Raw genomic sequence first — 14,164 nt, 5'->3', positions numbered from 1 at the left:
GAGGAGTGGAGTCCTGAGGCGACAGATGGTGAACAACTGACCAAGTCAGAGCCGGAGGGATGAGGGAGCCCAATGGAGCTGGTGGTATGATGGGCCAGGGTGGAGGCGAGAGAGCAAGGAGCCCAGGCGGAGCTGATGTCCTAGCACTGGGACGATGATAGGCACTGTCACTTTAAACTTTGTGCTGGCTCTTTAATCGTGGCAAGCTTGGGCTCTGCGACTGCAGTGGGCTCTGCTGGCAAACTTTCCATGTATCATGATGGTGATGGCTGGCTGGGCTCTGGATCGGGAGTGGGGCAGCACAGACCGAGTGGTCCGGGAAGTGAGTAAAGCACGCCAGATTGATAAAGACCCTGGTGTGGTCTTCCAGCGGACGGCCCTGCTTCTCCAGGCCTCGGCCAGGTCCATAGAGGGAGAGGGATGAAAGAAACAATAACAAATAAAAAAGAAAAATGCCACTAAATACTACTCAACTGAGGGTCTGCAATTATATTACACGTGAGCTGGCTTTGAATGAAGCACACAATGAAGGATCAGAGTTAATGGGGGACCAGGGGAGAACATATGACTTATAAAAAGGAAACACAATTGGGAAGAACTGAAACAGGTGGAGTATTTAATCAAAAACCATGGAAACTAATAGACACTGGAACTCAATTGTGTAAATGTGGAAATGTGAAACAGAAACCAAACCAAAACAGACCATAACCGTAACAGTTACAGTATATTACTGCTTTATATGCAGGTTCTTAGACAGATGGATTTGCCATCAATTTGTTCAGAAAGCATGTTTAATTAACAAGGCATAGCAGTGTGGCATATTCACACCACCTGACTGACAAGCCTTGGACTGTTGAATCTGATGGCAAAATGCACTTCTGGGTTTTCAAGAACAAAGAGCTAGAAAGGATAGAGCACATTTAATGCATTAAAACTTCCAGAAGAGGTACTATAACAACATGTAACAGTATTAATATACTGTATTAACAGTATCTTATTGATCTTTAACTAAATGACTAAATGTAAATGTAAATTTAGGCTACCCACTAATGTTTTAAAAGCACAATGCAAAACTGGGACATTTCATTCACTTGCGGACTACAATAAGCAATACAATATATATATATATATATATATATATATATATATATATATATATATATATATATATATATATAAATAAATAAATGAAAATAAAGTGCAATAATATTATCACTATTATTAATTAGTAAGAACCAAACCAGATATCAGGGTTCTCATATGAGAACCAGGCTAAAAAAAACATATGTGCACCCCTGTATACAGGTGCTGGTCAAATAATTATAAAAAGTTTATTTCACTAATTCCATTCAAAAAGTGAAACTTGTATTCATTCATTACACACAGACTGATGTATTTCAAATGTTCATTTGTTTTAATTTTGATGATTATAAGTGACAACTAAGGAAAATACCAAATTCATTATCTCAGAAAATTAGAATATTGTGAAAAGGTTTAATATTGAAGACACCTGGTGCCACACTCTTATCAGCTAATAAACTCAAAACACCTGCAAAGGAATTTAAATGGTCTCTCAGTCTAGTTCTGTAGGCACAATCATGAGGAAGACTGCTGACTTGACAGTTGTCCAAAAGACGACCATTGACACCTTGCACAAGGAGGGGCAAGACACAAAAGGTCATTGCAAAAGAGGCTGGCTGTTCACAGAGCTCTGTGTCCAAGCACATTAATAGAGCGGCGAAGGGAAGGAAAAGATGTGGTAGAAAAAAGTGTACAAGCAATAGGGATAACCGGACCCTGGAGAGGATTGTGAAATAAAACCCATTCAAAAATGTAGGGGAGATTCGCAAAGACTGGACTGCAGCTGGAGTCAGTGCTTCAAGAACCACTACGCAGAGATGTATGCAAGACATGGGTTTCAGCTGTCGCATTCCTTGTGTCAAGCCACTTCTGAACAACAGACAGCTTCAGAAGTGTCTAAAGGCAAAATGCACTGGACTGCTGCTGAGTGGTCCAAAGTTATGTTCTCTGATGAAAGTCAATTTTGCATTTCCTTTGGATATCAGGGTCCCAGAGTCTGGAGGAAGAGAGGAGAGGCACACAATCCATGTTGCTTGAGGTCCAGTGTAAAGTTTCCACAGTCAGTGATGGTTTGGGGTGCCATGTCATCTGCTTGTGTTGGTCCACTGTGTTTTCTGAGGACCAAGGTCAACGCAGCCGTATACCAGGAAGTTTTAGAGCACTTCATGCTTCCTGCTGCTGACCAACTTTATGGAGATGCAGATTTCATTTCCCAACAGGACTTGGCACCTGCACACAGCGCCAAAGCTACCAGTACCTGGACCATCGTATCCCTGTTCTTAATTGGCCAGCAAACTCATTTTACAATATATTAAATTGTAATACTACTTTATAATATTACTGTTTTACTCTATTTTTGTTCTTCATGAAAATAAGACTTACAAAAATATAAATTCATAAATATTTATCAAAACTTTGCCATAAAAACATACCAACCCCAAACATATGAATGTAGCATATGTATAGCAATGCCTTAAATATTTTACACCCTAATAAGATGTGACTGAAAGTAATGATTCATAATATAGTGAGAAAGTTCAGTAATGATTCACAAATTATTGAGTTGGCAGACCAATTCAAACCAATAACAAAATAACCTGCTCATAAGGCTCTTATTTTTTTCACAAATCAGACTAGACTCATCAAGACATACACTTAAGGATAACAGATTTGTTTTTGAAACACCCAGACCTTGCTGTTTCATGACATTCAGCTCAGACTGCAAGCTCACAACTCACAGGTTAACTGTTCTGTGTCTCTAACCTGGGCAAGGAGAGTTACAGGTGCTCTTCTGAACAGACATTCCTTCACAGAAAGCTCCTCCATTAAGCGGAGCAGGGTTAGTGCAGGTCCGTGTCCGCTTCTGAACTCCTCTCCCACAGCGGACGTTACACTCTGACCAGTCTGTCCAGGATGACCACCCTCCATTCACTGAAACAGAAAGAAAAAAGTGTGGATTAACATTGGCTTTGAGCTTTATGCATCATTACTCTACGGCCTACTAGAAGGCATTGTTTATCCACACCACATGGTTCAATCTGGAGAGTTTCGCTTCACATGCAACTACATTAAAGCAAGCTCTGTAACCAAAAATAAAAATAAATGTGTTAGGATTTTTGCAAGGGGACTTCAAAATCATAAAAATCTAAAACATAATACTAATCTCTATTTCTGCTTATAAGCAATTGATTAACTTTTGTGCGTGAATTGGCTCTTTTAATATGTTTATGAAATGTTTACATGCAAATAATAAACTCAAAATGGAATCAGTACTTCCCAGATGTGTGCAATTTCACAGATGTCTCTGCAATCTATAAGTACTTACATGCAACAGGATTTTAACAGCACACATAGCTCTATGAAATACTCCATGTAATTAACTCGACTAATGATTTGTTAATTTAATTGGTACATGAAACTGGATTATACAGATATTACATTAGATGCTATTTCATATTGCCCAAGACTACATAAACATGCTAACACATGCTAACAGCCACGCTGAGGACTTAATGAGAAAAACAAATAACTAAGATAGACATCATGAATGAATACATGAAGCGGACATGTGATGGACAGATACATTTGAAAATAACCAATAGTTTCATTATAATAAAAGGGTTCTGTTTTTAACTACTGCCAAAATATAAAATTTTCTGCTTATTCATTTCAGAAATTGTGCTCAATTGTGGGTACAACTCACCACCTCCAAACGGCAAATATAAGACTAGCTAATTTCTCTTCTCTTACCCAGTGCATTGTCTCATTAACATTGCTCTATGAATATTATCATAGCCAGCAAACAATGCATTTGTTTCTTTAATACGAGCACACAGATTAATTTTCTTGTAGCTGCTGAGCCCAGGGGACTGCTGGGAGTCATGTTAAATTGTAGATGCTACGCTAGCTGCTAAACGTTAATTGCGGATCAGTCAGTTAGCGCTCAATCAGCGCTGCCTGCTTCTGACAGCTGATGTCAAAGCTTTTCAGTGTGTTTAATCAAGCCTCTGAAACTGCCAGCTTTAGCCTTCATCTGTGACTGACTCTAAGAAGCCACTCAGAGGGAGAAAGAGTGCGCCATATTACCTTACCATCAAAATATTGAGGATAAAACACTAGGAGACCATGTCAATTAGGCTAATGGAGCCTGAACCGTGGCAATGCTGGCCACACGGGGAGCGTTAGAATCATTAACTCATTATATGTGTTGACAAAAATAGATAATCGAACCCATACCAGGCGTCTAAGTGATGGCCTCATGCAGACACAGGTCTGGAGAAATGATGAAACGGTGGATTTCTACATTATGTTTCGCTTGATGAATTATTGGGGATTTGAAAAATGAGGATGCTGTGTCACGGATCATGGCGAGATGGTGATTTATAGGTGATCGTTTTTTGTAAACTGTTCGAGTGAAGGTCGGTGTAGGTGACTAAATGGATGCGTGGCACCATTCTGCAGCATGCCAAACTTTCACACATTGTGATCTGCAGTAACTCTTGTGAGATCCAGATGTTTCAATGCAACTTTTCTGGCACTTACACTCAAAAGCATGATATAAAGCATGTTTTCTTCCCTATCATTTAAGGAATCTGTGGCTCTCATACCCCGTTCATACATTTGCTTATTCCAATGTCCAACAACACTGGCATTTTTGTCACTGTTGTTTGTCATTCTGCTTTGTTTGTGTTTCCGCCAGACTGTCAGATGGGGATTTGTTCAGCAACTCTTTTTACAGTTTTAATCGTTACATCAGTAGGTGGTTACGAGTGATTCATTCATTTAAAAGATTCATTCAAAAATGCTGAATCATTCAAGAACAATGCAAGTGACTGTCTTTATGAGTGAATATTTGTAAAACAGAATTTGAGTGATTTGATGACTTGATCATTAAAAGTATAACTTGTTTTTTTCCTGGCTAAATCAGTGTTTTTTAAAAAAACAGCTGTGATTGATTTAATGACTTATTCATAAAGACATATTTTGTTTCTGAATGTGTGTTTTAGGTTACACTGTGACATACAGTAGGTGTCAAAAAGTGTTTCCGGTCTGTATGAGTTAATGATTCAATCAAAACACTAATTAATTCAGAAACAATATTGAGTTTTTATGAGTGAGTAATAGAATGATTCCATCAGCTTTTTTTAAAAAAACAAATTGTTTTGTAAATGATTTGATCACTTGCTTATAAAGAAAGCCACTTGTTTTGTTCCTGAATAAATCAGTGTTTCTGTACAAACTGGTTGTGAATGATTTAGTGACTCATCCATAAAGATAGTCACTTGTTTTATTCCTTGATGAATACAATCAGCTGTGGATGATTCATGTAAACTGGAGAAAGAATCACAGAAAAAAAAAGTCTAGAGTAAAGTCTACTAAATACCAAACTAAAATCATATTTGAATGATAATGATATTCCGAATGTGTTTATATACCAAATACTATGACTGTTGCTGTGGCGCTACGTCTTCTAGCAACGATGTTGCTGGCCAGGCAGGTGTAGTTTCCAGAGTCAGACAGCCTTGCTTCATTGATGATCAAGTTGTGGTCGGCTCGAGTGTCAATATTGATGTCCTCAAGAGAACTCACCAGCTCTTCATTCTTCAACCACTCAACCTAGAAAAAAAACAGGCAGATTTGACAGTTTAAAGCCAGCCTTTGTGAGTAAATCCAGACATTTTAATGAAAGTTTACTGTCAATCCAACCAGCAGAGAAGCAATGCAACTCTGAGGCCACAAGCAAAAAGCAGCCCCCTCTCCTGGAACCAATCTACAGTTTTCACGAGGAGGCTATAGAGTTTGATTTGCAAAAGTTTTTTTGCCAACCTTTTCTCAGACTTCACAACCAGCATGAGGCTGTTCCTGACAGCTTATCTGGAGCAAAGTTCGCCCCCACATCAGCTCAGCCAATTAAATCCAAAATACATTGTCAAATAAGACACCAGCCATATCAATGCAACAGCAAGCACTTCGCAATGACCTCTGTGTGACCTATCAAAGACTGACAGCACAAAAAATGATGTTCCGTTTTTTTTTGGGGTCACATTCAAACACGTCAACCATCGGGTGACAGGTCACAGCTCATCCAAAGACCTCATGTCAGTTTGGGGCGACTGCAAGGTCAAGTCCCGCCAAGTGTTTTTTTATTCAGCTCTGATGTTTGACGTTCTGATTCATTAGGATTTACAAACGTAGCAATGGCGTGACGACGTACCCTTCTTGCATGGTTGATCACGTAAATTGCAATCGTTTGCTAACAGCCGCTAGTTCTAAGTCGGTCCAGAGGGGCGGCAGTCGTCAGGGCACAGGGACGTGGGTTGATTTATGTCACTGCGTGTTTGCAGATTAAAAACACAGCACAACCCTTGGGAATCTCTGTTTATGTGTAAAGTTCTCGCCCTCAGAGCTTGAACATCTCGGCAGCAAACACGCACGTGGGGCAAGCAAAATTGCACAACTCCCTCTCTAAGGCCTTAAAGAATAATGAAGAGAGGAAAATCAATAAATCAGCCATCAGATTGTCATGTGTGAGAGATTTTTCTCTCTCTCTTTCTCATCTTCGTGATGGCCGGAGAGAACTCTTTCATCATATGCTTTTAATTTCTCTCTTTTCTCCGTTCCATTCCAGAGCTCCCAGAACGGCAGTGACTGCATTTGTCCTCTCTTTCTCTCTCTCTCTCTCTCTCTCTGCCTCTCTTGCCTTTCCCTTCATTCTGTGTTTACGGTTGAACCGCAAAAGCTAATCCAATCATGTTGCTTCTTTGACTTCATAATGCTTATGTTGAAAAACATCACTGATCTATTAGTAACAGAAGTATATATATATATATATATATATATATATATATATATATATATATACACACACACACACACACACACACACACACAGTGCACAGATGTCAGAGAAATATCCCTAGGAACATGAAACATTAATGACATAATATATATAAATGTATAAAGCATATTCCTACTAAAAATAGCAAATACTACATTTTTTTGTGCAGATAAATAATTTAATGTCTGATAAATGTTTAAATAGATAAATGTTTATTCAGTATTTGATACAGTATTTGAAAATTACATTGACAAATGTAAATAATTTTTATACATTATAAAATTATTACATTTATTACATGAAATATATATATATATATATATATATATATATATATATATATATATATATATATATATATATATATATATATATATATATATATATATATATATATATATATTATTTTTAATCTATGAAAAAATATAAAGATAAAAGCTGCTGTTTATTGAGAGTTTCATATACGTTTAACTGGTAAACTAAAAAAATCTGTATGATTTGTTTCCATTATAAATATATCTGCAATACGTTTGTTTTTTTAATCAAGCTAAAATATGAAGTTATTGAACAACCTCAAAACAAACTAAAGACTGAAAGATATCAAGGTCATATATAAAATGAAGTTATTGGATAAGGGCTTTTCATTCTAATATAAATGTTTTATTGTTCATAGTCTGTAGATGGCACTGCATGATTTGCTCCTTTAGTTTACTAGACTGACAAGTGTTGAATTAGTGAATGGAAAGATTACACTGAGCAGTTAATTATTAAGACTATTATAAGATATCAGTTGGAGATCATCTGTGTACAGTTGCATAATTATCAGCCCAAAAACACTTTAAATAATAAAACCTAATTCAATCATTTATTGCTTTACTGAGTATTAATTTCCTTATCTTTTTAAACCACCTCACACACTCAGGTTCATTTAACCCTGTGTTCCCAGATCAAATACACTAAAAAAGCCTGTATTTTACCTCCAAAACCCCCTTCTGTGAATCCGTTTTACTTGTTATCTAAAGTCTTTCATTATCTGAGATCTAATCTAAAGCTTTTCCTCTATCAATGCCTCCATCTCCCTTCTAAGAGTCTGTTGAGGAGTAATTCCCTCTTGTTCTGTACGTGTGTGTGTGTGTGTGTGTGTGTTTTGTATTCAAATCACAGGCTTTTTCTGGGACTGCTGTGGGCCTCTGGGGGGGAAACGTTGGGTTGGAGGGAGATGGAGAGATGAGAGAGGAAACGAATACAGAGGGACAGATTCAAACGGGTGTGATAAGCCTCCGGTCAGGGAACAGAGGAAATTAATTTGTTTAATTAGCACATTTGTTCCAATTACAGGCCCATGAATGCGGACCACCGCCACGCCCACCGACTAAGACCATCAAAGGACAATACAGATAAACTCTGATGTCACGCTAATTGAACCTCTTTCCAAACATCCTTTGAAGGCACGGACTAGCATTACATTGGTTCTACAGGCTTGCGGGAGTTTCCAAGGACACAACAGCTTCGAGAGCCCATAGGGCATCGGGACTGCATGCAAATCTTAAAGATATAATCTGAGAAACTTCATAAAAAAAGAAAAAAAGAAAAATAAACTGTAATGTACACTGGTCAACTAATCAGAGAACACTGGTTGGTTTTAATTAGTTCACTCGTACACAATAGCAAGAGAAATTTTTTTTGGACCATGCTAATTTTGAAATATAGTGTCATGAAAATTCAAACGCAGCATCAGAAAGCGACATTAACTTACATCATAATCATTGATGCTGACACAAAGTACAAATGATTTGGAATGCTTTGTCGCGTCTAGTATAAATATACGATGTGATAGCAAAAACAAGGCGAGTGTTGTTGAGTAAAGAAAAGTGGACCTTGAAAATAGATGATTCAGATGTGAATGGACTGAAAAGTTTTGAGTGTGGGATACCATCTTTGTTATACCATCTTTGAGTACACAGTTTGTTTTCTTTAGCATAATTTACTTACAAGATCTGAGGTAAAATATCTATTGTTGCTTTCACTATGGCTATAAAAATCATGCAAAATAATATTCAAACTCATATTAGACACTGAATAAACACATAATCATTACCTAAGATTATCACTGTCATATTTTGTAAGTTGTTCCTGCCGTTACATCACAGAAAATAAATTGGAGGGGGACTACTGTATGCAACAATGTTCTCTCTGTATGATTATTATGGTTTCCATGTCATGAATGTTTGTTAGCTTTTTTGCTATGATGCTTGCTATGCTTATACAACAATAATTTGGTTTTAACTCAACAAACATGAGATCTAATTTCACCATAATATTGTGCTTTCAGTTGAGTTCAGTTACTATTTATTTCCATCAGTTGGGTTAACGTTAGCCCCTCTAATTAGCTAAAGAAATTTTTCAATCGGTATAATTATAATTTCAATCTGACTACTTTTCTAATTGTATTTCGTAGACCAACATCTCAAACGTTATGTCAAAACATTATGGGGTTTCAAATCAAAAAATGACAATAAAAATTATCAATTCGTTCCATTTTATCTTTCATAACATAGTTGAGAATCATCTTTATAAAAAATTTTGTTACAAAAAATCCTGAAACCCCAAAGTTTATTGGTGATTGAAAAAAAAAAAATTAATGCAATTGTTTTTACTCATACATATAATTTCATGTCATTTTTTTTTTTTTTTAACAACTGAGTCCTAGTGTCTACAACAGAGGACATAGCATAGCATAAGAAAAAAAGTATGTACACACACACACACACACACACACACACGCACACACACACACACACACACCTAAAGGATTATTAGGAACACCATACTAATACTGTGTTTGACCCCCTTTTGCCTTCAGAACTGCCTTAATTCTACGTGGCATTGATTCATCAAGGTGCTGAAAGCATTCTTTAGAAATGTTGGCCCATATTGATAGGATAGCATCTTGCTGTTGAAGGAGATTTGTGGGATGCACATCCAGGGCATGAAGTTCCTGTTCAACCACATCCCAAAGATGCTCTATTGGGTTGAGATCTGGTGACTGTGGGGGCCATTTTAGTACAGGGAACTCATTGTCATGTTCAAGAAACCAATTTGAAATGATTAAAGCTTTGTGACATGGTGCATTATCCTGCCGGAAGTAGCCATCGGAGGATTCAACGTTGAACCGGCACTGTTCATTATATACTGAATGGGAGCTTCTTCATTTATGGCCACTTTTAACCTTGTGTACTTTCAGAAAATAAACTCTCTTCAAGTTCACTTTAGTTTAATTATTCTGAGAATGTCTACAAGCATGCATTACAGAAAAATACTGCCATTTCTTTTTGAAAGTCATGAATATTCTTTGAGTGTCAATTCCAGCTCATCTTAAATGTACTATGTTTAGAAACATTCTGTTACCATGATGGGAAATATAGTTCATTTATTTGAACAAAAATATATTTGAAATAAAAAGACCATCTTGATAGTCTTACTGTGGACTGTTGATTGTTTTAACTATTCTACAGATAATTCTACAGTTTTATCTATTCTACAAAATAAAATAAAATAAAATATTTTAAACTGATTGCCTAATGGAGATACACTGACACATGATGCAAATATGATATTTACCTGGTGTTTATTTACAGTACATCATACATTCTTTATTTCTCAGATGGTTGTCTCCTTGGAAACAAAACATTTAGAAAAAAAAAATTAAATAATAATTATTATTTTTTCCAACAATACATATTAAAAGGGTTTATGGTTATTTCTGTTTTCGAGACATATTTTTAAACATGTACAAATTCATATTATTATGACAGATTTTCAGATTTTGAAGAGATTAAATAAATGATATGAAATGATATGACTTTGTATGACCATGATTTATTTTTTATTTTTTTCTGTGAAACACAAAAGAAGAAGAAGAAGAAGAAAAAAAATCTTATTTTGCAATGAATGTCAAAATGATCCAGTGTTGTTTTGGACCCCATTACCTTTTATTATGTGGTCAAAACAGTCGAAACATTGTTTAAAATATCTTATTTTATGTTCCACAGAAGAAAAAGTTTAAAAGTAGTGTAAATAAATAAATGGTGTAAAACAAAATCTATACATCCTTTTATTTTGGTCAAATAGTTACATAAATGGTGAAGGTATTTATTTAAAATATTTAATGGCAAGACAGCTGATCCTTTTTTCTATAAATTAAAACCAACTGCAACATATAAAAGTGGCCAAAACTGAAGAAACACCCACACGTGCGATATTTAGCAAAATCCACACACACAATCATACATACTACAATCATACATAATTAATACGTTATGTTAAATAATTTGTCTTTTTTTCTCTTTTTATTTATTTTTTACCATTTTGACTTTTTTGACAATTTATTTTTAAATGTGAAAAAAAAAAACTAAAAACAAAAACACTGCTGCCATAAAGGAGTTACTTACTGCAGTTAATCATGTTGTTATATTGAGACGTTGCAGATTCCAACAACACGGACAAACTTTACGGGTGGCTACGTTCAAGAAACAGGCTCATTCTCAACTGAATCTGGCACGTCCCTAACAGGTCAATCTAATTAGCCCGGAAACGGGTACAACACCTCATAACATTGTCATTCTGGGCAAAAATCACCCTTTAGATTTACATTCATTTAGACGGAAAGTGAAAGTGACAAGAAGGCAATTACAAAAGGAGGTCTAGTCTGGGTTTGTTCCATCCTACTCAATTAAGTTCCAGTTTCATTAATGTCCCTTTGCATCACTTTGCTTCAATCAAGTCCGCGGTCCCTTACGAACGCTACGGTGACTTTCACTGAATCGCATTAAAAGAAATGAACTTTCCAAATCCAACTGCTCTATTTCGGATGTGAGGGTAGAACGGGCCGGACGTGTCCTTCCTTCTCATCCTACTCTTGACAGCGCGGGCCGTGCCATGTTTATTGCTGAATAATTACATTTTAAGCACTTTAAATGACTTTGCTTCATCAGACTGAATGATTAATTGCGTCGCTGGATGAGGATTGTGAAGTTAATATGAGCTTAATGATCGGTCCGGTCTCTCAAAGTTATTGAGAGACTTTTTTTCTCCCATCTTAGCTGTGAGTAATCTGTATGAACTTTACTTTGACAGTTAATATCACACTTTCATTTCCTTGTTGGTGTAATTGTTTTAATCATGTTACGCTCATTATTCAACAGGGATGATCTTATTGCTCCAGGGAGATGATATTTTCTAAACAGGTTTCCATTCAAGCGGGGAACAAACAAAGGACAAGGATGACATGTGCCAGAATAAACAATGACAAAATTGTTACGAGCCCCGTGACCTTTCGTAAATGTCTTTAGAAAAAAGACAAAAACTCAAATACAAGTGATTTAATCAAGTTTTCACGTCTCGCTGCCAGAATGGAGAGCAGAATAATTAAGCCGCGTGAAGCGCAGAGGTGGCGTGTCAGCCGTGACCGAGCCCTTGATCAATTTCCAGTCTCAGCCAGACTTGTGTCCCGTCCAAAGATGGTATCAGCCAGCCAACGGGGGAGCCATCTTGGCTCATATGTCTACCGGTGGCAGAGTTCTTCGGCTTGACCTTTAGACTTTGAGCAGCAATGATTACAGAGGGAGCGTTCAGCTGCCAACCTGTAATCTCCAGCGACAAACCCTTCTGGCACAGAGACCTCTGCACCCGGATCTTGGCATGCTCTCAAACATCGCCTAAGCCTGACTATCCTTTTCAGCAGCAGCACCATGTTGGCTCTGGTAACTATTGATTAGCTGTAGTGATGGTGCAGGCTGCTTCCCTCCAGATCACAGACGGCAGCTCACCATACAGCCATTTTAGATTTATTTCCAACAAGACAGATGGCACGGGTTGATATTTTTTTTGTTTTTTGTTGTTGTTGTTGTTTTGTTTTTTTTAAGCTGATGTTGAAATGCGGTGGCCTAGTTTAAGTATAGCTTGTTCTGAAACTACTACAGAGAACACAGAGTGACATAAAAAAAAAAAAAAAAAAACACAAGGAATCTGTCAGCAGCCTCAGAGAAGCAGACGCAGCGGTATCACTTATCATCTCACCAGAATGTGGGGGATGATAATAATTTGACACTGGGTTTATGAGAAGCAATTGCTTCTTTTGAGTTTGATTTCCACTAAGCACATGGATATCCTCCTAAGCCTGTCACAAAACTCTGTAGGAGGTTCGATATTATATACTTGGAGTCACTGAGATGAACCTGAGAGCGGTTTCTCAGAACATTCCTTTGACACCCACATAATTCAGTATCACTTCTTGCTGCAAACTAGAATGCAGACTCCAGAGTTATATCAAAAACAGAGATGGATGGACAGATAGATAGACCAACTGCTGCTTCACAATGCAACCCTGTTCCCAGGAGAATGAGTTTTCTTAGGACAGTGAGCAGCAGTTCAGAGGGTTAGGATGGGATTTGCTCTGCATTATTCAAAGTCTGTGTTCATCTCTGAACTGGCATTCATGCATATAAAAGAAAAGGCCCTGCGAGTGACCCAGCAAGCTGAAGACGAGGGGCCTACAGTAACACAAACTGTCCATTTGAGCTAAATCTTTTATCTCTTGCTGGAACTGAGCAGCATGGGGCAGTTCTTGTTTCAGAAAACACATATTATTCAGGACATACTGTATATAAGAAAAAAAATATAGAAGGAAAGTAGAAAGTTCTTAAAAGAGACACAAACATCCCTTAAGTTAATGTAATGAGAAGGTGCTTGCTAAAAACCCCCAGAAAAAAATCAACAGACACATGTAAATGCACTGCAGATCCTGTGCAAATGCACTTTTAAATATATCTCCGTTCCAGAATCCTGACTACGGTAATGATAATGCATACACTGGTACTCGCTCGGAAATACAGCTGCACTCATCCCTAATTCACGGGGAAAGCATGCTCATCAAATGCCTATAAGGCAAGACACATACAGCGTACTGAATGTCAGCACTGACTGATTGATTTGTCCTTTTAAATTCTGTTCAATAGACTGAACACTCACACATCCAGACAGGTAGAGGGAGCTGTTACCCACTCACCTCAGCTGCAGGCACTCCCTCGGGTGGGCGGCAGTGGAGAACGATCATGCCATTAATAGGCACCTCCATCCCCTGCGGTTCCTGTTCAAAGTTCTTCCGTAGGTCTATATGGAAACACAAAGGACACTGGTTAGATGAAGTTGCTACGTTACTAGCAAAATCAAGTAGATATTTTTTTT

At 37.2% G+C, this 14,164-nt stretch overlaps 1 protein-coding gene across 3 annotated transcripts in view; it reads right to left on the bottom strand.

Annotated features, from left to right (window-relative positions):
• Positions 1-14,164, bottom strand: part of unc5da (unc-5 netrin receptor Da) — a 179,954-nt gene that overhangs the window by 36,848 nt on the left and 128,942 nt on the right. For all 3 annotated transcript variants that reach the window (XM_026196317.1, XM_026196318.1, XM_026196319.1), the window contains 3 exons: positions 13,986-14,089; positions 5,517-5,697; positions 2,845-3,012 (listed from right to left, as the gene is read on the bottom strand). In XM_026196317.1, coding sequence (XP_026052102.1) covers positions 2,845-3,012; positions 5,517-5,697; positions 13,986-14,089 — 453 coding nt within the window. The remainder of the gene's footprint in view (positions 1-2,844; positions 3,013-5,516; positions 5,698-13,985; positions 14,090-14,164) is intronic.

This window comes from Carassius auratus, chromosome 21 (assembly GCF_003368295.1).
Source record: "Carassius auratus strain Wakin chromosome 21, ASM336829v1, whole genome shotgun sequence".
Lineage (NCBI taxonomy): Eukaryota > Metazoa > Chordata > Actinopteri > Cypriniformes > Cyprinidae > Carassius > Carassius auratus.
This window is presented reverse-complemented; position numbering and strand designations above follow the sequence as displayed.